The sequence below is a fragment of the Pelodiscus sinensis genome, chromosome 6 (assembly GCF_052426305.1).
Source record: "Pelodiscus sinensis isolate ZL-2025 chromosome 6, ASM5242630v1, whole genome shotgun sequence".
Taxonomy (NCBI): domain Eukaryota; kingdom Metazoa; phylum Chordata; order Testudines; family Trionychidae; genus Pelodiscus; species Pelodiscus sinensis.
In genome coordinates, this window is record NC_143057.1 from 114,186,100 (window position 1) to 114,211,656 (window position 25,557).

General features: G+C 39.9%; 1 protein-coding gene across 4 annotated transcripts in view; it reads right to left on the minus strand.

Annotated features, from left to right (window-relative positions):
• Positions 1–25,557, minus strand: part of DCC (DCC netrin 1 receptor) — a 999,406-nt gene that overhangs the window by 69,945 nt on the left and 903,904 nt on the right. For all 4 annotated transcript variants that reach the window (XM_075932654.2, XM_075932652.2, XM_075932653.2 and 1 more), the window contains exon 22: positions 6,370–6,435. In XM_075932654.2, coding sequence (XP_075788769.2) covers positions 6,370–6,435 — 66 coding nt within the window. The remainder of the gene's footprint in view (positions 1–6,369; positions 6,436–25,557) is intronic.

The following is a 25,557-nucleotide window of genomic DNA, read 5'->3' on the forward strand; positions in this document are numbered from 1 at the left end:
AAAACAAAATTAGTCCTTCCTCCTTCCTTAGCTTAGGCATCCGTCCTCTATTCAATCCACAAAACTCAATTTTTCCATGAAGACAACAACTATTACCCCAAATCTGCAAAACTGCTGTCAATCACCAAGTGAAATTTACAAAGCTCCAAAATAAAATCTTTTGGAAGGCTTTTCAGTAAAGTTTGTCTCAAAAGTCTAGTTCAAGTAGACCATAGTGACACAGAGCATGAAGTGTACCTTCTGTGTCTTGTACATTGTTGATGCTTAAATAATAATTATCATTCCTATAAGAACGGTAAACAAATGGCAAGTCTGGTGTTACACTGATAGCCAAGTGAAGTAGCAGTAAATCCATGCATGTCAGACTAATGTGAAATTGATACAAGATGGAGGAAATTGCTAAAGGCTGATATAAGCTTTCCCTTTGCATCACAGGATAGCGAGTCATGTAATAAAGTACTGATTAGAGTTGGCTGATAGTTTTTAAAGTTGCAGAGTATCCTGTATCCATGTTCACATATTTTCCTCCCAACAAGAAGTCCTGGATTCCAAACTTTCCGAGACCTCTTTGAAGCCAGGAACTGCCAACCAACAGCAACAAGCATAAGGAAGTTGAAAAAAATACCACCACCACCACAACAGCAGCAGCAGCAATTTAAAGACATATCCAGACAGTAGTAATAATTTAAAAACACACATTACTTTTAGCACTTGAAAATATAAACTACACATTCATATTTTCTAAAGGTAATAGGAAGTGATTTTTTTTAATTATAGACTTTATATAGTACTAGTTGAAAAAAAACTGGAGAAGTTTCCATTAATATATTCCATGTTATATATTAGCCTTCATTCTAGGTTTCAGACAAAATAATATCCTGTAGAAGCATCAATATTTTCTGTGGTTTTCTCAAGGACTTAAACTGCACAGTAAATATGAATAATCTAGAGCTAGGAAGACTCAGAATGATTATTTGGATTTCCAACAAGATTATTCAGCTTCACAGAATTGGCATATAAAGCAATGTAAACATAATCATTAGGTAACTGTATTTCTGTACTTCTTCAATGTCCCTTGAACAAGCCATTATTTTTGCTGTGCAGCTTTTTTCTCTACTTTTAACTATAGGGGAATTATAAAATTCTTCATCAGTTCTTCATTTTCAAATGTTTAAGCATTTATTTAAATCTCGAGAAACGGTTTTAGAAAAGTTTGGTTTTATCTGAACCCTACTTCAAATGGCAAGGTTTCTGTTGATAATGATATCGCTGGTGAAAATGATCTAAAGTGCATACCTTCCTTAGTCCAATAAAAGCAACTTCCTAAGTATAAAACAGGGTACTATTTAGATGGATCTGACTTTCTCTAAGATACCACTACTAAGTTCCTTGTAGCAAGAGGAGATGTGCTGAAAATATGAAACACACATTTGTCAATGGGCAAAATATAGCAAGGAAAGGTTACTGAGTTTAGTATTCTGTTCCTGTCTTGTCTGTGGAAAGTAATCAGTCTGACTTAAACAGTTAGAAGCCTTGCAGTAAGTCCTGGTCTACCCTACAGAGTTATTTTGAAATAACCCCCCTTATTATGAAATAATAAGCAGAGCATCCATACTACCAAGACAATTATTTCAAAATAACAAGCTGATTATTTTGAAATCTGGGCTTCTCCTCTCCTTGGGGAATAACACTTATTTTGAAATAGTTATTTCGAAATAATTTTAGTGTGGACATTCCAATGCTGCTATTTCAAAATAACTACTCCTGAGAGTAATTCAAAGTAATTACTCTCCAGTGTTTGCTGGGGCTCGAAGTTAAAGTTGTGTATCCACAATAACAAAGCCTGCTTTCAAAGAGGGAGGGATAGCTCAGTGGTTTGTGCATTAGCCTGCTAAACCCAGTGTTGAGAGTTCAATCCTTGAGATGGCAATTTAGAGATCTGGGGCAAATCTGTCAGGTATGGTACTTGGTCAAGACATGAGACTGGAGTTGATGACTTTCCAAGGTCTTTTCCAGTCCTCGCAGATAGGTATATCTCCATTAAGATTAAGGCTCCCCCATAGTAGGGACATGCTATTTTGATTTTGTTACAGGCAGCCCCCAGCTTCCAATGTAATCAGTTTCTGGGGAAGTGTCACAAGTCGGGGGCATCATAAGTCGAACCCTCATTTATGATAGGTGTCATATACCATCATAAATGTGGGCTGAAGTCGGGGGATTTGGCCCCTTCCACACTTAAAATAATGGTTGTAAGTGCAAGGGTTTGCAACTACAGAAGTCACAACTCGGGGGCTTCCTGTAATTCGGGGGTTATTATTTCCAATTTAGTTATTACAAAATAATTTCCTAGACGTACCCTAACTGTGTATTTTCCAAACTGGTTTTATATAGCCTCTCAGGTGTTCTGTTCTTTTCATTTGTCCAATAATGGGAAAACTAAAACTCTGTTAGGTACCTGGGGTAGAAAATGTGTTGATAGCATAGCTAAAACTCAGGTGACAGTGATCAGATTCAGTTAATATTTAGTAATCCACAACTTTTTCTCTTGTGTCTTGCTCTATCAGCTCAAGTTTAAATAATATTGCATTTGCCAACCGGAGGTTTAACACACTGAAAAAAAATGCCATGAAATGCATATTATGATGGTTTACTTTTAAGATATTTTGATTCTATTACATTTCTTGGATTGCCTTCATATCATTATTCTATGAAGAAAATAGCTCGCTGATTTTACAAAAAGTCTCTACAGTACTAGTAAAGAATGCCCTTTCAACTGGAAATATGATGGGGGATATTTTATTTTTTTTCATTTTGCTGGGTCAGCTTCAAACAGTCAAAATAGATTTTTTTAAAACTAGTCACACAAACCAAGAAGGTTTCCTTTACAACATGCTTTTTAAAATGGAATATTATCTTATTTGTTTTATATTTTCTAAATCTACAATACATGTAATAATTATTTAGTTATGGTTAGAAGCTGCCAAGGGATAATTCAATTTTCTCAATTATCTATTTCATTTTATTCTTTGATCAATCGGCACGCCTTCTTTTTCTCTTACATGCCATTTTGCCTCAGTGCTTAGAGATAGCTCAGTTGGCAATGGAATATCATACTACTACAGACTCTCTCATAACAAAGTCTTATCAATGTCAGTCATTCTAGTTGGCTTATGGGCAAAATACTTAGAAATTTGTTTAAATTTCACTTAACTCCACATGGTTTTACTCTCTTAAGTGTACTAATGCCAATTAATATGTAGCTACACTACAGTATTTTAAACATGATTCTAGCTCCTCTTTTGCTACTGACAAAGGGTATGTCTACACTACAACGTTAATTCGAACTAACTTAGTTAATTCGAACTAAGCTAATTCGAACTAACGGATCCAGACTAAAAAACTAGTTTTGCTAATTCGAACTAGCATGTCCACATTAAGTGGACCCTGAACCGGGGTTAAGGATGGCCGGAAGCAGTGCCGGCAGGGCATCAGAGGAGGACTTAGAGTGTGGAGATGCTGTCTCAGGCTAGCCAAGGGCTGTTCTTAAAGGGACCCGATCCCCACCCCAGACAGACAGTTCTCAGGGGTGCCCTGCTTGCAAAGCAGTCCTGGCTTGGAGTGCCCGGAGTACCCACACTGTGCACATCACACCACTCGGCCATCAGAGAGACTGCACTTGCCGCAGGCTGCCATCTGGGGAGACAGGGCAATTGGGGGGCTGCAGGAGAGCTTCCACCCCCAGAAGCCCGCAGAGCCAGCCCAGTCCTCCCCATCGGGGGCTCGTACTCCATTCCTCCCTCACCTCCTTCCACTTACCCTTCCCTAGCCCCTCTTCTTGATGTACAAAATAAAGATAACGTGTCTTCCAAAATGGAATCTGTTTTTATTGAACAAAACTGGGGGAGACTGGGAAAAGGAGGTGGGAGAGGGGAAGAGCGAGGCTGGGAGAGGGGAGGGCAACTACAATGATCAGGGGTTGGGAACAGATCCCATATGAAGAGAGGCTAAAGAGACTGGGACTTTTCAGCTTAGAAAAGAGGAGACGGAGGGGGGACAGGATAGAGGTCTCTAAAAGCAGGAGTTGGGTGGAGAGGGTGCATCAAGAAAAGTTCTTCATTAGTTCCCATAAAAAAGGACTAGAGGACACCAAAGGAAAGGAATGGGTAGCAGGCTTCAAACTAGTAACAGAAAGTCGTTCTTCACAAAGCAAAGAGCTCCTTGCTGCAGGAGGCTGTGAAGGCTAGAACTAGAACAGAGTTTAAAGGGAAGTGAGATCATGTGATGGAGGTTGGGTCCATGGAGTGCTATTAGCCAGGGGGTAGGAGTGGTGCCCCTGGCCAAGGTTTGTGGAAGGCTGAAGAGGGATGGCACGAGACAAATGGTTTGGTCACTGTCTTCGGTCCATCCCCTCCAGGGTCCCTAGGGTTGGCCGCTGTCAGCAGACAGGCTACTGGGTTAGATGGACCTTTGGTCTGACCCAGGACGGCCATTGTAAGTTCAGGGCTCAGGGTCGGGGGTCTCAGTGGACCCCCTTGATTCTCATGCACACCTGCTCCTGGGTGGCCACTTTCCTGTGCTTAGTGCGGAGATCGTGGACAAGGTCCACGATGTCTGCAGTAGCCCAGGTGGGTGCCCGCCTCTTGCGGTCCCGGGCAAGCTCCCGGGAGCCGCCAGCCTGGTCCCGGGAAGAGGGGGAGGGCTGGGGGGCATCGGGTGGGTGTCTCGATCTGTGCCAGGTGCAGGGTCTGCTGGCTGGGTGCTGGCAGGCTTGCACCTGGCACGGGCACCGTAGCCAGCCCGTGCCCCTTTAAGGGGTCCGGGGCTGGGAGGGGGGCAGACGAGTTTCCCTGGTGTTGGCCAGAGTGGCCACCAGGGAAACCTGGGGAGGGCTAGCCTCCCACTAGTTCGGATTTAGGGGCTACATACCCCTTAATTCGAACTAGCTAGTTCGAACTAGGCTTAATCCTCATAAAATGAGGTTTTCTTAGTTTGAACTAAGCGCTCCGCTAGTTCAAATTTAGTTAGAACTAGCGGAGCGCTAGTGTAGCGCCTATGAAAGTTAATTCGAACTAACGTCCGTTAATTCGAATTAACTTTGCAGTGTAGACATACCCCTAGGGAATATGGAGGAAATAGTAGCTATGATATATCTTGGGTTTAGAAAGACTTTTTACACAGTCTCAGATGACAGTCCCATAAACAAACTGCTGAAATGTAGTCTAGATGAAATTACTATAGGATGAAATCACACAGCTGGTTGAAAGACCACACACAAAGAATAATTATCAATGGTGTCCTATCAAACTGAGAAAGTACATTTAGTGAGGTCTCACTAAGGTCATTCTTGGGTTCTGAATACTCAGACTTTTCATTTGGATAGTGGAATGGAGAATATGCATTAAAAACTTGTGAATGACAGAAAGCTGGAAGAGGTTGCAAGTACTTTAGAGGACAGGATTCAAAATAGAATTGGTCTGAAATCACCAAGATGAAATTCAACAAAAATAAGTGCAATGCCATTTCATTTAGGAATGGAAAATCAAATGCACAAATACAAAATAGGAAAGAATTGGGTGGCTGATGATATTGATGAAAATGATCGTAAGGCTGTAATAAATCGCAAATTGAATGTGGATCAATAATATCATGCATTTTTTAAAAACAGCAAATATGCAGTCTATTAACAGGAGTGACATATTAAGATAGGAGGTAATTGTCCCAGCACTGATGAGGCCTCAGATAGGTACACTGTCCATTTCTGGATACCACAATTTAGGAAGAAGGTGGACAAATTGGAGAGAGTCTATATAAGAGTAACAAAAATGACAAAAGTTTAGAAAATCTGCTATATGAGGAAAGATAAAAAATCTTGAGAACAGAAGACTGAGTATGGCCATAACAGTCTATCAAGATCTGTTATAATGAGGAGGGCGATCAATTGTTTTCCATGCTCACTGAAGGTAGGACGAGAAGTAATGGGCTTAATCTGCAGCAAGAGAGATTTAGAGTTAGAAAACCTGCCTGACTGTAAGGGTAGTTAAAAGCTCTGAGATAGGTTTCCAATGGTGTTTGCAGAATCCTAGAGATTTTAAAGAAAAGATTGGACAAACATCTGTCAGTAATGAGCTAGGTTTACTTGGCTCTGCCTCAAAGCAGGGGCTTCATAGCCTTTAGGCTCTTTTGCAGCTCTATATTTCTGTGAGTCTGTAACACTAAGTATCATCCTCTGAGTGAGACTTTAAAACTCTCACCCATACATGCACTGAATAAGGCGATGGGGAAGAAAAATGTGGGAGAGGGGGATTACAGCTGAAAAAGGATTTAATAATGAAACTTAATTGGATGAAGTATAGTTTAGTCTATATTTACCATTAAGGCTGCTTCTGTCAATCAAGTTCGTGTCAACTGGCCAATAGGCCCCATCTCCGTGACGACCTGTTAACAGAAAAGCATGTGTCAAAAACAGAATGACAGATAAACTGATCTAAGTGAGATTTGCTGCTTGAAACAGAGTCTATCTGACAATATTTAAGCCATTAGACAGTGAGAGGAAAAGTAATTCTGTATGTGCATGAGAAAATCTGTCATAAAAGTCGACTTTTAAAACAAGCTGAATATCAAACCTTTGAGAGGCTTGCCTTTTTAATTTTTTTCTCGCATAGTCCTTGTTAAAATGACAAAATAAAATGAGGCAGCAGAATCAGTCAGAATGTTCTGCCTCAAAAGCTGACAGATCTAAAGGAAAAGTTAGCCTCACAGTACAGATGACAGACATAATATTGGGCTTCCCTCGCAGTTCAGAAGCTGATGTTCATTGATGGGTCCCAATTGATATTTCTTTGAGTGCAGGTAAATTGTCATTATTATTTTACAAGATGACAGTACATATCATCTAGTGACTGGGTGTCTAGTATTCCTTCTTACTTGCCACAGAAGATAAGTTTAATATTTGATTATATTATTGTAAATGGGAAATTACCCTGTACAGTTCAGTTTATGAACTAGCTTTATTTGAAGGATTATATTTAATATCAAATCAAATCAGTAAGAATAATGCAAGAACACTGTCAAATTATCAAATAGTTTTCAAAAAGATATTAAACAAAAATTATATCATGTTATTCCATCCCTAGAAATATTATTTTTATGGAATTCCCATTTTTACATTGACAATGCAAGAATTTTAAAAAATGAGATGATTATTGATCTAAAGAAATTACAAAATTAATTCAATTCCCTTTACCAGCTATGAGTGAGAAGCATGCACGGAATGCATGTGCTTTCCCCTCACTCCGTGATAGTCTGGGGAAGGGGAGAAAAGCCAGTCATGTCCCAGAGTGAACAGGTGCTGCCCCAGCTATCCTCCTGAATCTCTGCCGCTGTCTGTGACCACAGAAAGGGCAGGTCCTCAGGCGGAAGGGGCAGGGCTGGAGCTACCTTTCACCAAGCAGCCCTCAGAGCTGCCCGGAGCACACTGCACAGGGCTCCAGCAGTGATTTAAAGGGGCTGGGGCTCTGGCCACTACAGTAGCACTGGCAGCCAGCTGCTCCAGGCCCTTTTGAATTGCCTGGCCCGGGGCAGTTGCCCCTTAATCTTCCCTGTCATCAGGCCTGCTGCTACACTATGCCTATCCTCCACTGACGTAGGACCAAACAAGGACGGTAAACCTCTGCTAGAATGTAGTGCAACTGGGGTTCAGAAGAGCATCTGTGTACTTTGGCAGCAGAGGAATACTATAGCAACACACTCCTAATAAGGATGTGGCTTTTACTAGCAAATCTGTGCTTTTGGCAGTATTGCTTATTCCACATCCAGCCCCTCTCTGAAAAAAAGAAAAGAAAAAGCTATACCAGTAAAAGTGCAATTTTCCATTAATTGCTGCATTTACATTAGATGCTTCTGCTGGAATATCTCTGTTTCTCAGGGATCACACCCTTTCCCACACTTAGCCACTATAGCTATACAGCAGACATCTGCAGTGTGGGCACTGCCTGAGATGTATTTTCCCACTAGATAATGAGGTGACTCAGTAGATGTATTCTTCCCTCTGGGTTAGTAATAAATCAGAGTCTTAGCATGGAAGCATGGAGTCTGTTACTTCCATCTTTCAGATGAGACACAAAAAAGAGCCAATAACCAATTTTGGACTATAAAGAACCCATGACTCTTTTTCGAAAAGTTGTATAGTAACATTGAACCCAAAGTATTCTATTTATATTCTAACTCTGGTATCTAATGTTCAGCTACTTGAAATTCCTCAGGAGCTGCAGGTGGAAAACATTTTCTTCACTTCCTGTCATATGCTATTATTATTGTTGTGCATTGTTAAACAGTTGTTGCATTTCATTCTTGAGGTAGCTGTGTTTTGGGGGAGTATGAAGTGATTCCTATCTATAATTTTGTCTATCAATTTGTGAAGTGCTTTGCAATGAAAAGAACTATGTAAATGTAAGATCATTATCATCATAGGTGACTTCAACATAATCATCTTTTCAATCAGCATAATTGCACAGCAAGGTTGTACAATATTTAGCTGTAACAAGTAACAGTCAAAAGTGAGATGAACGTAGGATGCACTGTAATTCTATTTAGAGAAACTGCACTGTTTGGTAGTGATATTCCTGGGATTGCACTAGAAGATTTCAGTATATGGGGATACATTGTCAATAGAGCCCAATACCTTGTGTGTCTCAGTGGCTGATGCAGGAGTATACTCAGTATTTGTTTAAAAATGTGTCCTTATTTACAGGGTGACTGGTGAGGTGATATAGGGGACCACCAGCCACATGACCACTTCCCCAGTCCAGGGAAGGGCCAAGACAACCCCCTTCCATCCTAGGTCCCACATCTCTCCACCCTTGCTCTGCCCCCACCTCATCTCTCCCCAACCCCTTCTCTCAAGCAATGTGGCCCTGGGGACTAACAGGAATGGGGGTCTAGCATCGGCAGCAGGGGTCTGGCCCTCCCACACTCATTGGCAGTGGTGGGGGAAGCAGTGCAACATGGCCCCAATCCACTCTGCTCCCCTGGCTAAGTCACTCCACTTCCCACAGGTAAGGGTGGGGGCAGTCCAGCCCCTTCCCTGAGCAATGTTCTGGGATAGCAGAGCAAGCTGGAGCCACATTGCTCTGCTTCCCCTGCTGCTGCTGGTGAGTGCAAAGGGACTAGATGCCTGCTGTGGGTGACAGGCCCTCAACAGGTGCCCCCAAGATACCCAGCTGCTGGCCAGCCCCTTGACCTCCTGCCTATAACATTTGGAGGGCACATGCCCTCTCAGACACTATCCCTGCACCATCCCTGCTTATTTAGGTGTCTAAGTGGGAGCTGATCTCCTTTGAAAATTGATTTCCTACTCTTTGCTTTAACACCTCTCTGCACTTTAAGATATTAGAACTTTTCAAGGCATTGCATATCACATTCATTGATGCACACATATTTTGGAAATGGGAAGCCAATTTAAGATTTCATAATTCTCATGAAATCATGGACTGAGTAAAGAACAAACAACATGGCTATTTCAGAGTCCTAAGAACAGAAGAAACCTACAAAATTGTCACCTTCTGCACATCATAGGTCACAAGACTTCCCAGTTAGTCTTGCACTGAGCCCAATAATCTGAATTAGACTGTAGTATTTATAGCTCGCAGGAGACTAAACTACTCTGTGCCACAGGCAGAGAAAAAGGACAGACTGAGATGCAGCAATAACTAGACTCTGGCAATGTCAGGTAATTGGTTTGGTGAGACTTCTTCTCAACTTCACCAACGTGAACTGCCCTACAGGCAAACCATGTTGAACCCGATCAAAGTAAGAGGACCACTGGGATTCCAAAGATCAAAAAAGTCTTATTACAGGGCCAGGTTAAAGCACAAGCAATATAATCACAAGCCTATTGGCCCAGCTTTTGAAGTCATATGATTATAAATAAAATGAAGTTTCTAGCTCTAAGAGTTATTCTTGAAAATGTGACCCAGAGGTAATCAATGCAGAGACGTCCATCAGAGTAGGCAGATCACATGAGACAATAAGTATAAAATGGTGCTGGACATCTTCGTGGGATGCTTCTGCCAAGGACTGCTGTTTTTAAGTACATAAGTCTAGCCATGTTGGGGGCAGACCAATGGTCCATCTAGCCCAATATCCTGTGTCTGACAGTGCCAATGCTACATATTTCATAGGGAATGAACAGACCAGGGTGACTTTGAGTGACCCATCCACTGTTGTCCAGTCTCAGCTTCTGGCAATTGGAAGTTTGGGGCACCTAGTGCATGGGGGGGGGGCCATCAATGGGAGGTACAAAATGGGCAGTTGCCTCACTGCAGTGTGGAAGGCTGACTGCCCCCAGTTCCACTCCTTTCACCCAAGGCCTCTGTCCTTCTGAGAGCCCAGAGCCAACCTTGCCCTACACCTTGCCCAGGGGCCCACTCAGGCTGTTAGCTCCTCTGTGTGTGGGGTTGCACCTTGGACATGTTGGCTGATAGCCAGTGATTGATCTATTCTCTATGGGTATGTCTACACTACATGGCTCCATTGACGGAGCCATGTAGTCTAGACACAGCCTACGAGCCTAGGATGGCCCTGACAATACTCAGTTTGGGCAGGAGGAGAAGAGTGCAGCTGTATCCACTTGTCTAAGCAAAGGCATCCCAACTTCTGGATAAGTAATGAAGGACTTCCACTGCCACCTCATCCTTCCTTGGGAAGGATCCTGCATCTGTTCTTGGTGGAAAGAACTGTGTAAAGAAGGGAAGCACAGACATAAGCAGTGAGGTTAGATCCACTGGGGATCCTGTGTTACTCTGCTCCAGCCTACCTTATTCATAACAAGAACACTTATAAAAAAATTTGGAGGGTGGAGGGAAACCCTCTTGAAGAAGCGCAATTATCTAGTTTTATGCATGAAAGCTAATGTCTTCAACTGGCCTAACTTTTGAGAAGTGTTAATCAGACTGATAGCAGGGCAGAGAAATAAGTAACACTTAATCCCAGCACAGAATATTTTAACAAAGTTAGATGTCACCAAAAGCTAAAATTGGACTTACTGTATTGTAAATTTATTCTACAGTTTATGATAAACAGAATTGTTCAATATTTTGATCATCTTGGAAATCTACACATTTAGGAGGCTGTAAAGCTGTAAAGTAAATTGTCAACACAGCATGTTGGAAGCTAGATGCTAAAGTGTAAATGGTGCTGATATAAGACTCTTAATGCCATGCTTCCTGCCAGCATGCCTCCTTGGAGACTTTCTTCATCTCATTTGCTGTGGAATTCACCACATTCTTCCTTTCAAAAAGTAAAATGAAGTCCATTGCTACTTTGAGCCCAAGTGCTTCATTCTGGTATCATAACCTCCCATTAGCCAACATACTTAAACTCATCTCCATACAAAAATGCCTCCTTTGTGAATCCTTCCAACATCACCTCTTACCTGGTTAACCCTGACATTGTGATAATCTTTTTTATGCCATGCTCAGAACTATTTCTGTATCCCTCGACTCCCCTTTCTTTGTGTTAACTGTGCTCTCTTTTATGGAGTGAAATCCACCACTTTGCCAAGGCCTGGAATCAGTCCCACATAAGCTCTCAAAATAAGGCTGTAAGAAATGCACAAGTCTTGTACTGGCCTCTTAAAAACTACCACGCCATATATGTCTGAGATCACTTCTTTGTACATTGTCTTAACTCCTCCCATTGGATCACAAGACACTTTTCTATTCCGTATGTTACTTTATCATTTTGCAGGCTTTGAGCAAAAAGTTGGCTCTTCTTATACAATCTTCTCCTGCATACACCCCCACCTTTCTCACTTCTCATTCTTTAGTGGAGCCCTTATGTTTCCCCTCAGTCTCTGACCTACTTAGCTGGCACAAGTCTGGATGTCTGAGATTCTGAGTTATGTCATATATGGCAGAATTCAAATTAGGTGAAATGTGCACAAGAAGTACCAACTTTTCACTCATATTATGCAGAAAGGATGGTTTTAACTTTGGACATCATTTCATGTGAATGATTTCTGACCTTTCTATTTCACATTTGTCTTCTGTTTTCAATTATCTCCTTTTTTAATGCTTCTAATACTAATGTCCTCTAACTGGAAAATGTCCCTTCTCCCACAACTATAGGTCAACCACCATTATTTTTAATATATGTTTTAACTTTGCCTTGTTAAGACCACAAAACTTGAAGATCCCACGACCACAATTTTTCTTTTTTTCCTGTCAGTTCGCCAGCATTTCTAAATCTGGCATCACTCCTGCTGTCAGACTCCTTCCTTGTTAGCTCATTTTTCCTAATTTATGCTTAATCATTTCTATTTTAACTACCACAACTCCCTTATCTGCACACTTCAGGTATTCCTGGCTAGACTATATTCACTCCAGAAAACAGGATTATATTACTGCCATTCTGCTTAATGTTTACTATATTATCCAAGGATACTTGCTGTGAAGAGTAGTGACTTCATTATAGTATGTCTTGTTCTCCATGAAAGTCTCATCACCAGATTGATCTGGCCCCCTTACTCTACCAAAGTTTTCAGCCCTATACTTATTCAACCCTGGAAAAATTGCCTGAGAAGTAGTCTTATTTCAGCAAAGAGGAGCTCCAGGAGCCATAGTTTAAGAGACATAATGCCAGCTATAACTCCTTCAGCACTGTGCATGGATATCAGCCAATATGAAGCTATAATAGGATCATCCTATTTTACTTCAACAAAGAGCCATTTCTTATGGGGCACATGATTTCTCCCTACAGTCACCACAGCTGCCAGAACAAGCTCCAGTACACTAAAGGACATTCCTCACTGTACAATGGGCAAAAGGAAATGTATGATAGCCCAGCTCTGTCATTACATTCCTCATTTTATCCATAGACATATTCATTGTCACGTTTACTGATTGCCTCCAGGTTAAGCCTTTTACCCATGTGTATTTTCTTAGAAATACTGACAGTTTTCAATCACGAAAAGAAAATTATATTTTGTCAAGGATGTCTCAATGAAAGCTTTTCATTGTGCCAACATATTAAAATCAATTTTACAGCACAGGTTTCACAAATAGCTTTGGATGTAAGCTGGAGCATCACCCATTCCAGAAGTCACTGAGCATTATGCATGCCAGCATCCATGGGTGCTAAGTCAGGGTACTTGACAATGCACGTTGTCTGAGTCTGCAGCTCTTACTATGGACAGAAAGGTCACTCTTGCGACTAAGTTACCAGATTAGTACTCAGGAGAGTACTGGTTCAATTCCTGGCTCTGCCACAGCAAGTCTGTCAAGTTACTAAAGTCGGTTTAAAGTACATGATTCCAGCTATGCAAAATGCACAGCTGGAATTAGCTTACCTTATGCTGAGCCATGGTGGCATCCACATAGTGGGAGGCCAAAAGGAGCACACCCTCTTGTCAGCTTCCCTTACTCCTGGCAGAACAAGGAATACTGGATGCCGGCAGAGGCTGCACTCAGTATTAGATTTATGGATCTACATCAGTGTCTTAAGCTTGCTTTCCTGCAGCAAGGTACTTCCTGGAATATTTCCTGGCAGCATATTGAGGCTTTGAGTAGAGATGAAGTCATCTCTTATAACACTGGATTTGCTCAACCTTCTGTTTCAAACATTGTATTGTTTCAGCACAAAATAACACCACCAAAACTCAATATTCAGATATATATGTTTAACTGCTTTTCCAAGAATGCTTAATTAGCAAACTGTTCAGTATCCCTAATACTAAGGATGACTTTCTGCCATCTGAATCATAGTATTAGCCATATAACTGAAACCTTGCAGATGGTATGGTGGGGAGATATTCCACAAGAAAACATGGCACTTTTAATTTCTACTTCCTCTAATCTCCTTGCTTAATGTACTTGTAGGAAGAGATTTTTTCAATCCACAACATGAATAATTAGACATGCTGCTGAAAATCTGGTGCACATCAAAAGTCATTGGTCTCCCAAAAAATAGTAAAACCCAAACCAGCCTCAAGCTGCCACCTGATATTGTTGTTTTCTGTGTGTCAAAAGATTCTTAGAGCACCTAATTTTACCATAACACCACCAGAGATGGAGCAAGCATCCTGCATCGAGCAAGTTGGTTCTTGACAAGGTCAAAACACATATTTCTAAACACTTGTGCTAACCACATTAATCGAAAATATGATTTTCAAAGAAACTAGGAAACATGCTGTTTTCTTGACTTCACTATAGTCTCAGAAGGGTTGCCATGTTAGTCTGTAGCTTAAAAAACAATGAGTAGTCCTGTGGCATCTTAGAGACTAACAAAAATATGATGCTGAGGTTATTTTTACTCACAAAAGCTCATGATACTATGTATTTTATTAGTCTCTAAGGGACCACAGGACTTCTTTGTGTATGATATGGTATAGCACATGGGCCTACTCATTAAAATATAAAGATTCCTTTCACCAGAGGTTACATGTGAGTGAGGAAACAAGTGCTTGGTAAATAACAGATGAATAGATTACCCGAGGGGTCTGTTCTAGTCCAAGCTTTATCCAATATATATATCAATGACCTGACACCAATCCAGTCACAGAAGTTCATCCATGCAAAAAACATCTGCTGCAGGCTACAGGCTCTGACTGTCTCTGAGATGGAGAAGATATCGAGTAACAAAGCTGCAAGACATAGTGCCCAGAGTCTAGCACATTCCACCTCCACCATGGCAATGATAAGAGAGAACTAACCATCATAATGAATGGCCAGAGGCTGAAGCATGGAGCATTCCCAGTTAACTTAGGTGTGACTCTTGACTGAACACTGATGTACTGGAAGGTTGCTTGAGATGGGATGTGTCAACCTAAGTGTACCTGTGTTTAACAACCATTTTAATCCACCAGCCTGTAGTGGGAAGACTAGTGTGTTACATCAACCTCTAATCAGTTCCTTATCACCTACCCTACTGTCCTCCCTCCTAGCTTTGATCTACCACATCATCAGCTGGCCCTTCTTAGCCAATTCCAGGCTGGACAAGATCTCTGTGCAGCCAACCAACATTGTTGGGGTCTTTGAGACAATCCAAGCTGCAGCTGTGGTGCAGATCTAATAGTGATGCACACAGCAGATGAGAGGTTGCCAACCATATTCAGTGTTGGGTTCTTAAAGCTTCACTTGGCCACTCAGCGAATATGCAGACAGCAAATAAATAAATAACTATGTTTAGAAAGCAGCTGTTTGAAATACTCCTGAATTACTCATCTTTGTACCTCTGCTATGTTCACAGATTCCGGGAGAGACTTAGGAATAATATCAAAAGCCTGGAGCTAACTGAAGCTTCAGCAAAAGCTAAAGAGGAAAGCTAGCTGCTTCTGCTGTCACAGTATGGGAGCAGCTTGCTGTCTCTAGGCTGAGATCAGGCAATAGATGTATTTGCAGTTGTTTTCATGCAGGATGTGAGGATCCATTAAAGTAGAACAATGAGACAGTTTATAGTTTTCAGATTAATGATATTGAACACTGGATAGTTCATGCTTCAAAGAGCCAAACTGCAACATGCCTACTATAATCCAAACACGGCAAAGGTTGAATTACAGAACGTTCCCAGCATGACTAGCCTGCTTTACAAATCCTATTTCCCTGAAAGCTAAAACAATTAGTGCTCTGTTTATTCACGAGATCAAAACCACTGAGGTGTAAAGTGGCAGGTGCAGTGCCAACTACAATGTATTCATTCCCTACCCAGAAAACTCAGAGTCCTTTGAACTCGCAGTGATCTGTTTGAATGCCTTGTAGTATGTCCTCAGAATGAGCAAAGCCATCATTTTCTCCAGGGTTGAGATGTGAGTCTTGATTTTCAGTCTTAAATGATCCTGTCCACTAAGGCTCCTCTAGAGCACACTCATTCTTTCTCTCTCGACAAGTGTTCTAAGTGCCACTACATTGGACAGTGTGGGTTACATAGGCACTTTTGAAAATTTTTCAGTCAGTGTACATTGCCTTATATCTCTGTGAGCCTCTGTAGCTTCTACGGAGCGCAAAGGAGGCTCCCTGTTCTAGGACCTTCAGGGGTGAATTTTGGTGCTTAAGATGCAGATTGATATCAGCTGGTGTTTTCAAATGCACTTAGTCACCTAACCCCCTCTAATGTGTTTCAAAAATAAGGGTTTTTTTTTAAAATCCCACTAGATACTTACCTTCATCTTTAAAAATATGGCCCCTGGACCTTTAGTTCTGATGTCATGGATATTTTTGCTGATAAATCAAGGTTAGCTCATAAAGATGCCAAGTACAGTGCCGTAATATTACAATTCCACCTGCCCTGAATCACCTTGGAGCTTCCATCCTAGCAAGAACATTCACCCCTCATATAACCCAACACCCTGCACCAGCCTGGAATTCCCTCCCATGCCCTCAATTCTAGCCCCACTGCGGAGTACACATTCCCACCTCAGAGCCCATACCTCCTCTCACATCCCAACCCTCTGCCCCAGTCCAGTAAAAATGAGTTAAGTGAGTAAAGGTGGGGGAGAGTGAGTGACAGAGGAAAGGGGGATGGAGTGAGTGGAGGCTGTGGTCTCAGAGAAGAGGCAGGGGTTGAGGAGGAAGGGGTTTTGGGGAATGGCTGGAGTGGGAAGCAGGGCAAGGGTGTTCATTTTTATGTGATTAGAAAGTTAGCAACCCGAGGAACCCAGTTTCTAAGTGTTTTCTCAAAGTCCTGGCTCCATTCCTGAGTTGCCGCATGACCTTGGAAAATATTCTTGCCACAGATGAAACAGTCTGTCATTCTAATCAGTTACAGAAACAACTTCAAATAGAAAGAGTATCAGAGGGCTGTTGCTCCCAACTCTCCCTAAAATAAGAAAGGCTCCTTAATGCTGAATGACACACTAGACTAAGGGTATCTACACTAGTTGACATCCAGCCTTTGCAGCAATTATGTCTGTCATATGTGACCACACCACACTCATTGTGTTGGAGGTGTATATCCTCACTAGCAGCACTTGCATAATGCACAGAGCAGTGCACCATGGGTAGCTATCTGGTAGTGTAACTAGCTGCAGGCGATTTGGGGATGTCTTGCAATGCCGGATGGGACCAAAACATTGTTGCAAGGGGGAACGGTAACATGGCCTCCCTCCCTCCCTTGCTATCAATGGCAAACAATCTATGTGTTTAGGAGGGTTTTAGCAGGGAAGGGACTGTTCTTTGTACCTGGCTGTTGCGCAGTGAAGTAGAAAATGATCTCCAGAGTGGTCACAGCAGAGCATTGTGGGACACGTCCTTGATGCCATTTCAGTCAAATTGCATAACACCGCTTCTCTGTTGACCCAACATTGAATTAAGCAGGCTGACTCTTACAGAGGTGGAATAATTAAGTCAGTGTTACAGGCAAGTTAGGTTGATGGAAGAGACCTGGTTAGTATAGATGCATACATTATTAGGTCAACTCCATCACCCTACATTTGTAGTGTAGACCAGGCCTCACTAATTCTCTGAAATGTGCTGTTTTTGGATGGCCCATAATATGCTGTCCCAAAAGGACAAAAGTCTTAATATCACACATTGATTTAATTTCCATAATTTTGAGAAATTGTAGCTCATTTTGAGAATTATTTTGGCTGATATTTTATAGGTTATGTGTTGCATCCATGACCGTTCAAAAAGAACAGGGATGAACCCTTTTTTAAAAGATTAAACACAGTATTTACTCATTGAAACAGCTGCCACTCATAAACATGATACAATTAAAGCTGCTTGGGCTATATATTATTAGTGATTTTGGAAAATTGGAAAATGTGATTTGTTACCAGTTGCTGAAGAAGTGCTAATTTTTCAGTATACCTGGAAGTTCAAATTAATTCAGGCTATTGTGACTGTATACATTTTTCTTTCTATCCTGACAAACTGTTCCATAGCATCGTTCCATGCTGTTAGACAGTTTTTTAAAAATTCATCCCAGACATGCCTGTATTTTGTTGGTGCAGGAAATGATTACTATTCTATTCATTTTACAAAAGGACATAAAGATTATTCGGGGTGAAAGCAAGGTGAATAAATGTGTGATATTCTTCTACTCAAAAGGCCTGTCTGTCTTTTCTTCTCCTTCACATAAAAGGATGCTTTTAAGCATTTCAATGTGCTCTTTTTTGTTTTCTTTATCTACTGCACTTCTTTTGCCTTCTCCTTTGTTGACAAGTGCCTGCCTTATGCTCTTGGCTCTTTTCCGAGCTTGCTCTTCTGACCTTTCAGATATTGAGCAGCTGACAGCAGGAATTAGTTGCCCAGGCTGAGCTACCAGAGTGGCTTTGACACCACCAGTGCTCCCTCCTACTTCACTGAGTGCAGCTCTCATGTTATTAGAGCATTCAGTGGTGACATAGCTGTCATTAAGGGTCATGGCTAGGTCCTGCTGAGCCATGTGAGTTTCCCATCCTTCCTATGTCCCCACTTCCCTGTAAATCTCTTTCTTTGCTCCATCCAAACTATAATCCTATTGGAAGGGTAGGCAGGGGGTTAATGAAACAGCTCTGGTAAAAGGAATGGGGAGAGCACAATCAGAAAGTTGAAGGGAAAAAATAATGCATGGGCACATTTCTCAGTAGCTGCTTCAGAACCTGGGGAGAAAATGGGTCTCATTACAGGCACTCTGGTCTTTCTAGATGCCAAGATAAAAGCTCTGTGGGAGTAACATTAGAGAACATGTTGGCAGGAACAATTCTGCACTAAACACAAAATGAAGCAGATTTCCTAATTAGGTTATATCTTCTATTCTATGAGAATGACCTATGTGATGAAGAAAACATTAAGAACTTAATCCAACACTCTCTTAGGTATGTCTAGGCTGCATATTACCTTATAATCAAATTTAAGAACAGTTTCTAACTGTACATTATCTTAGAATGTGTTTCAATTGGGCCAAGTCCTAAAATCTTTACTAACATTTTACTTGGAGTTTACCCTCTGAAGCCCACTGAGCAAGTTTACTTTGACTTCAGTGGGGCAGGACTAATAATAGTTTGTGTAAGAACCGCGTGAAAAATGAGTAAAACCCTCTAGATTTGGCTCATATGTATTAGATGACTTTAATGTAGCTCTTTACTGCTTTAAGACCTCATCCAATATGTGTTACTTAACTTGAGAAGGGATCCCCAAGAAGTCCACAGAAGTTTTGCACAAATGGTGCAAAAGTCTTAATATTACCCCTAAGAGCGATATCATAGATGGAAAAAATCAACAAATGGTCTGGTAGCACTTTATAGACTAACAAAACATGTAGATGGTATCATGAGCTTTTGTGGGCACAGCCCACTTCTTAAGAAGCTCATGATACCATCTACATGTTTTGTTAGTCTATAAAGTGTTTCCAGACGATTTGTTATTTTTTTCTGTAACAGACTAACTCGGCTATCCCCTGAAGATCATAAATGGATGATAGGCTTAGGATTTTCTCACTGAGACCATTGAGAAGAAAGAGTGAAGCCTACTCTACAACTTAGCTAGCAGGCAGTTCCAGGTTTAGTCTCACCCATTGATGACTCTGGTCCGTTGGCATTATATAATTCAGTCATAATTAAATCAAAATAGTACACTAAAGCTACTCTAACAGCATACTTTGTATAACTAATACTAGAATGCTTTGCTACACTTAGCTGTGAATATCCTAATGCATGTTCATACACCATAGATCCCTAACATTCCTAAGACTCTACCATAGATCCCTAACTTGCCAGGTGTCTACACTGGCCACTTGAATTTGCACAAGAACACTGACGATCTAATGTAAGATTGTCAGTGTTCTTGCGCAAATACTATGCTGCTCCCATTTGGGAAAAAGCCCTCCTGCTCAAATATATTTGTAAAAGAGGGCCAGTGTAGAAAGCTAAAAACTGTTTTACGCAAAAAAGCCCCGATGGAGAAATTGGCTATCGGGGCTTTCTTGCGCAAAACCACGTTTAGATTGGCATGGACGCTTTTTCGCAAAAAGTGCTTTTGTACAAAAGCATCTGTTCCAATCTAGACGCTCTTTTCCACAAATGCTTTTAATGGAAAAACTTTTCCATTAAAAGCATTTGCAGAAAATCATGCCAGTCTAGATGTAGCCTATTGGTTATTCTGGTTACAATATTCAGACTTTAATTTTTAAATTTAGTTTAGTATTCATGAAAGCCGCTGGACTGACGGCACTGAAAGACCTAGAAGACAGTTCCAGTATGGGTAGGATCTGTAAATTTCTAACCACTTCTGGGATTTAATTTTTCAATTGTTAGTCCTTGATCTCCCTTCTAAGGCTGACAACAAGATTGTGGAAATCTCTACTCTAGTAACTGAGCTGACACCACTAACTCATTTAACTAAAGAGCAATCCAGTAATAACCCAATTGCACTTGCTGACACAGACTTTCAATTTGTGGCCTACACATAAACATCTACATCTCATTACTCTAATTCATTCTTCTTGAATTTATTTATTTTCTTAATTTTAACTCATGTCATAATGGTGATTAACTATGATCTCAAGGAGTTTTATTTTTGCATCAAAGACAATTACAACTAACGGGTACATTTTTTTGTTTATTGATTTTTTTTAAGAATAAATTTGTGCCATCCATTGCCATTTCACATGTCTTTATTTGACACAGTACCAAGTGCCCTGGTTCAGTTCACCAACAACACATCCAGCAGGAGCCCCACTGCTATGATTGGCATAGCTTTGGGACTGTAATTTAGACTTTTTTTTTTAATATATGTGATGCAAAAATGCCATGACCATGATTTTTATAAGGGGATAATATGGATTATATTTGAAAGTGGAAGTCAGAAGAAAGATACAGTCAAGTGACACGAGCATGGCAGTGGACCCCTTCTCTCAATTCTACATTTGGCTCTGAGAGTGACAATAGTCCCCTGCCCTAAGGCTTCAATTAAGTCTCTTAAGCCAAATCTTCAAATCTGCAAGCACCAAAACATGTAGGTCAACAGCCCCAATTCCCATCACATAGTCAGTTTAAGTACTTTACTTGAACTGCCTGACAGTGAGCCTGACCATAGATAAGATACAAAGTTCCCTGCATGAGGATCTCAAAGCCTAAGACTTATTCTTATTCTGCTCCAAAACTTGAGCTCCTGCTACATCTATCAGCCCACCGTTGGGGTACTATCTCTCTATCTTTTTGTTTTTATAGTATTGTTATACTTTTCTATATCAACTTCTGTGTGTATTATATAAGCCTATTAGAAATGAGCTTTCTCTGTAAATTGTGAGTTACAACTACGTGGAGTGCCTATAACAAAACAGAAAGTCCTGCACTCTCCGTTTCAGTTTAAAATGTTTATTTGTGCTGACAAAACCTTTACTCATAGCTCAGTGCATAAGTACCACGTACATTCTCAGCATAAACATGTACCGAGCCTTTCTGAGCAGTAGTTCTGGGCAAATGGAACTATTTTCCTAGGAGATTTATATAAACAAATTTGAAGTAGCCCTGTTCATATCCTGGTATTATATCTGCACACTATTTAAGACCTCATTTGAATCTGTAGTAAAATACATGGTTTTCACAATGGAAGTGGAGGTACTCTACACGGCCAACACTTTGCAGTGATTAGATCTTTTGGTGATATAAGGAATGTATATTCATATACAATACACAGGCTAGCTCCACCTTCAGGTGACATGCTTATTTGTTTCATCACATGAACTAAACGAGAACACTGTTTCTCAAAGGGGACACAACCATCCTCCCTGTGGAGGCTCTGATCTTACTTAGGCAAATCTAGAAAAAATGAAGAAAAGACTGTTTTACTGCCCTGCTTATTTATTTTTTAAAAAGCTGTAGACTCTGCTGTATCTAGAATATTCAATAACTGTCTTGGTATTTTTGCTGGTTTCTACATGGATACAAGTTAGCAGACAAGAAACAAGAATACTATTGATCTTAACTTCGTATTTAAGTTATGCACCTTTTTGTGGTCAGCAGCTCTGGGGCAGATACAGAAGAATCCTGAACTAGAATCATAGAATGATAAAATACTAGAACTGGGAGGGACCTCGAGAGATCATCAAGTCCAGTCCCCTTCTCTCAAAGCAGGACCAAGCACCATCTAGATCATCCCTAATAGATGTCTATCAAACCTGCACTTAAATATCTCCAGTGATTGAGATTCCTCAACCTCCAAGGTGGTCTCCTGCCATACTTTATATCTTTCCTACTCAGTGAAATAGTTTGCATTTGGGCCCTTAGTAATGTCCCTTTAAAAAACTTCCAACTTTCTTCAGCTGTTTTTCCTCTTAGTCTTACTTCCCATGGGTCTTTACCTACCAGCTCTCTGAATTTACTAAAATCTGCCTTCCTAAAATCCATTGTCTCTATTTTGCTGTTCTCCCTTCTACCATTCCTTAGAATCATGAACTCTATGATTTCATGATCACTTTCTCCCAAGCTTTCTTCCACTTTCAAATTTTCAACCAGTTCCTTCCTATTTGTTAAAATCAAATTAAGAACAGCTTCCCCCTGTTAGCTTTCTCAACCTTCTAAATTAAAAAAATGTCTCCTACTGTCTTAGAGGTCAGACAGGCCTGGATAACCAAGCTCTAACAATTTTGTACACCACACATTCCGAAATGTAATCCCAAGCTTACAGAAAAACTCAAACTTTAATTAACTCTAGGTAGGCAAACACCAGAACCTTACTGGGTTCCATATGCATGCAGGTGTCTATCCGGGCAGAGTCTGCTGTAGGGTTGGGTCCTAGATTAGCTATTTGTCATCTGAAGTTGCAACAAATAAGGCAGAAATAAATAAATTGCTTACTCAGTTTTCATTCCAGTTTTCATAATTGTGTCATGACACTAAATATTAACTTGTACAATATTATGTCATGTACACACAATTTTACATCTAATTTGAATTAATGTACCATACCATAATGCTTTGAAGAGCAACAGTTATCACTAAAAAAGCCTAGTTCATGTAATGTTGGTTTTCAAGTTGCTAATCCAAATGTATCATGTGAGTAGAAAGTTAGCTGAACTGTTATCAAAATGATAACTCAAGTTTCCCTCTATCTGCATTTATTTAAAATCATACCCAAGGTATCTGAACAAATTGGCATCTTCTTTATGCTCATGATTTTCTATTAAGATTAGAATTGACTGATTATATGATTGACTCTCATTTGTAATCTGGCATCAAAGATAGAAGGAATATTTTATAACTGGATTTACAACATCTCAAGATTTGACTAAAAATCAAGATGACCAGTTTGTTGTATCAGTTAAGGGAATTCAAAGAAACATGCTGAAATTTTCACAGAGATCTAATGGGGTATGTCTAGATTCCTTGCAGGAGGCATAAGGGAGCTGTCAAAAAAGGCTTTCTTTCTCGACAGATCCCCCTCTAGACTGCTGCATTTTGTGGACAAAGTGCTGAGTCGGCAAAACGCAGTGGCCATTTTTATGCAATTTAGGCACGGGATATTTAAATCCCTGCCTCATTTGCAATGTCGATCTGCCTAATCTGCATCCCTCTGCTGACAGAGGGATGCAGTCTAGACATACCCATGTGTGCCCAACTCACATTGTCTTTACTTAGAAGAAGGTTGCCTAAGTGATTTAGGTCCCATTGAAAATCACAATCTACTTATTATTCTTAACCATTCCTCACTACCAATAATTTTATTATTAAGGCTGTCAATCACAGTTAATGTATGCAATTAATGCAAAACAAATTAACTAGATTAAAAAATAGTCACAATTAAACACCGGTTTAATCACTCTGTTAAATATTAATAAAATACCAATTTAAATATATTATAAATGTTTCTCGATATTTTTACGATATTTTTAAATATGTTGTTTTACATTACAACACAGAATATAAAGTGCACAGTGTTCACATTATAGTCTTATTTTTATTACAAATATTTGCACTAAACAAAGATAAACACATTTTAAATTCACCTCACACATCCACTCAATCTTACTTGTTTTTCAACCAATCATGAAGATAAACAAGTTTGTTTACATTTATGAGTGATAATACTACCTGCTTCTTAACTAGAATGTCATCTGAAAAGAAGAACAGGAATTCACATGGGACTCTTGCATCCAGTGTTGCAAGGTATTTATGTACAAGATATGGTAAAACATTGGTATACCCCTGTGTGCTTTTTCTTTGTAGACTCTAAAGAATGATAATTTAACTCAAAATAAAGAATTTAAGTAAAAAAAATAATTCTAAATTTGTAAGTTATACTTTCATGTTGAAGAGATTTCCTGACAGAGTTTTTATGAGATGAACTGAAAAATACAATATCTTTTGTTTATCTTTCTTACCATGTAAATATTTGTAATCCAAAATAATAAATATAAAGAGAGCACTGTACACGGGTATTCTGTGTTTTATTTGAAATCAATATACTTTATAATACATAAAAACATCTAAAATATTTATAATAAATGTAAATTGGTGTTCTGTTATTAACAGTGCAATTAAAACTGATTCATCACAACAAATTTACAAATTTTTAAAACTCATGTTTGACGGCAATTATTTTGAGTGGTTTGACGGTATTTTATTTTGTTAGGTCAGTTTGGAAAAAGAAATTGAAAAAGGCAAGTTTGCAGGGGAGAAAAAATTTGATTTGAGACTATTTTGAAGCCGCAAAATTTGCACTTTTTGAAAAACCAAACAAAACTTTTTTTTCACGTCAAAGCATGAAATTTCAACAGTGTGTGTGTTCTGGTAGAAAACCTGATGTTGTTTGAAATCAAATGTCAAGTTTCAAGAAGATAAATGTTGAGATCCAAATATAAAGAATGAAATCCTAAAACCTTAGGATGGATTTTCAAAGCTAAGGACACATCCTCACTGGGCTGGGAGCTGTGTTCTTACCTTATGGTAACCAACATGATGTAATATCCTACTTAAGATACAGTTTATAGCTTTCAGATATTGAGGTAAAGTCTATGGGAGAGCATAGACTTTACTATGATCTGCTTACGTAAGTGAAAGCTACAAACTTCCTTGTCTTCGCTATGATTTTACCTCTATTTAGTTAACTCAAGTTAGCTAACACAAGATGAATATGCATCTTTTCTCCAAGGGAAAAGTCACCTATGGGATTTGGGTACCCTCTTTCCATTGAAATGAGTATGAAATGGGAGTTCAAATCACCTAAACAGCTTTATAACTTTAAACTTTTCAAATATCACTCTGACTATTTCCCTGTATCACAGGGTGCATCTACACAGCACCCTTACCTCGGAATAAGCTATGCAATTTGCATTAGGCAAATTGCGTAGCTTATTTTGACCTTATTTTGAAATAGCTTATTTCAAAATAAAGCACTGTTCTGAAACGTTCCTTATCTCTCATGCAATGACATTTACAGGGCTGTAGGAATAGCGAGGCTGTTGTATTTCAATATAGTGGGCTTGCTGTTAAGATGTGGAATAGCTATTTTGTGGTACCAGAGATATCCCAAAATTGATCCACTGTCTAGATGTAGCCTCAGTGTTCTAAATGGCATTACTTATGTGGAAGAGACTATAGCTGCATTGGGAAATGGATGCTTACAAGGACTCCGTTAGGAATAA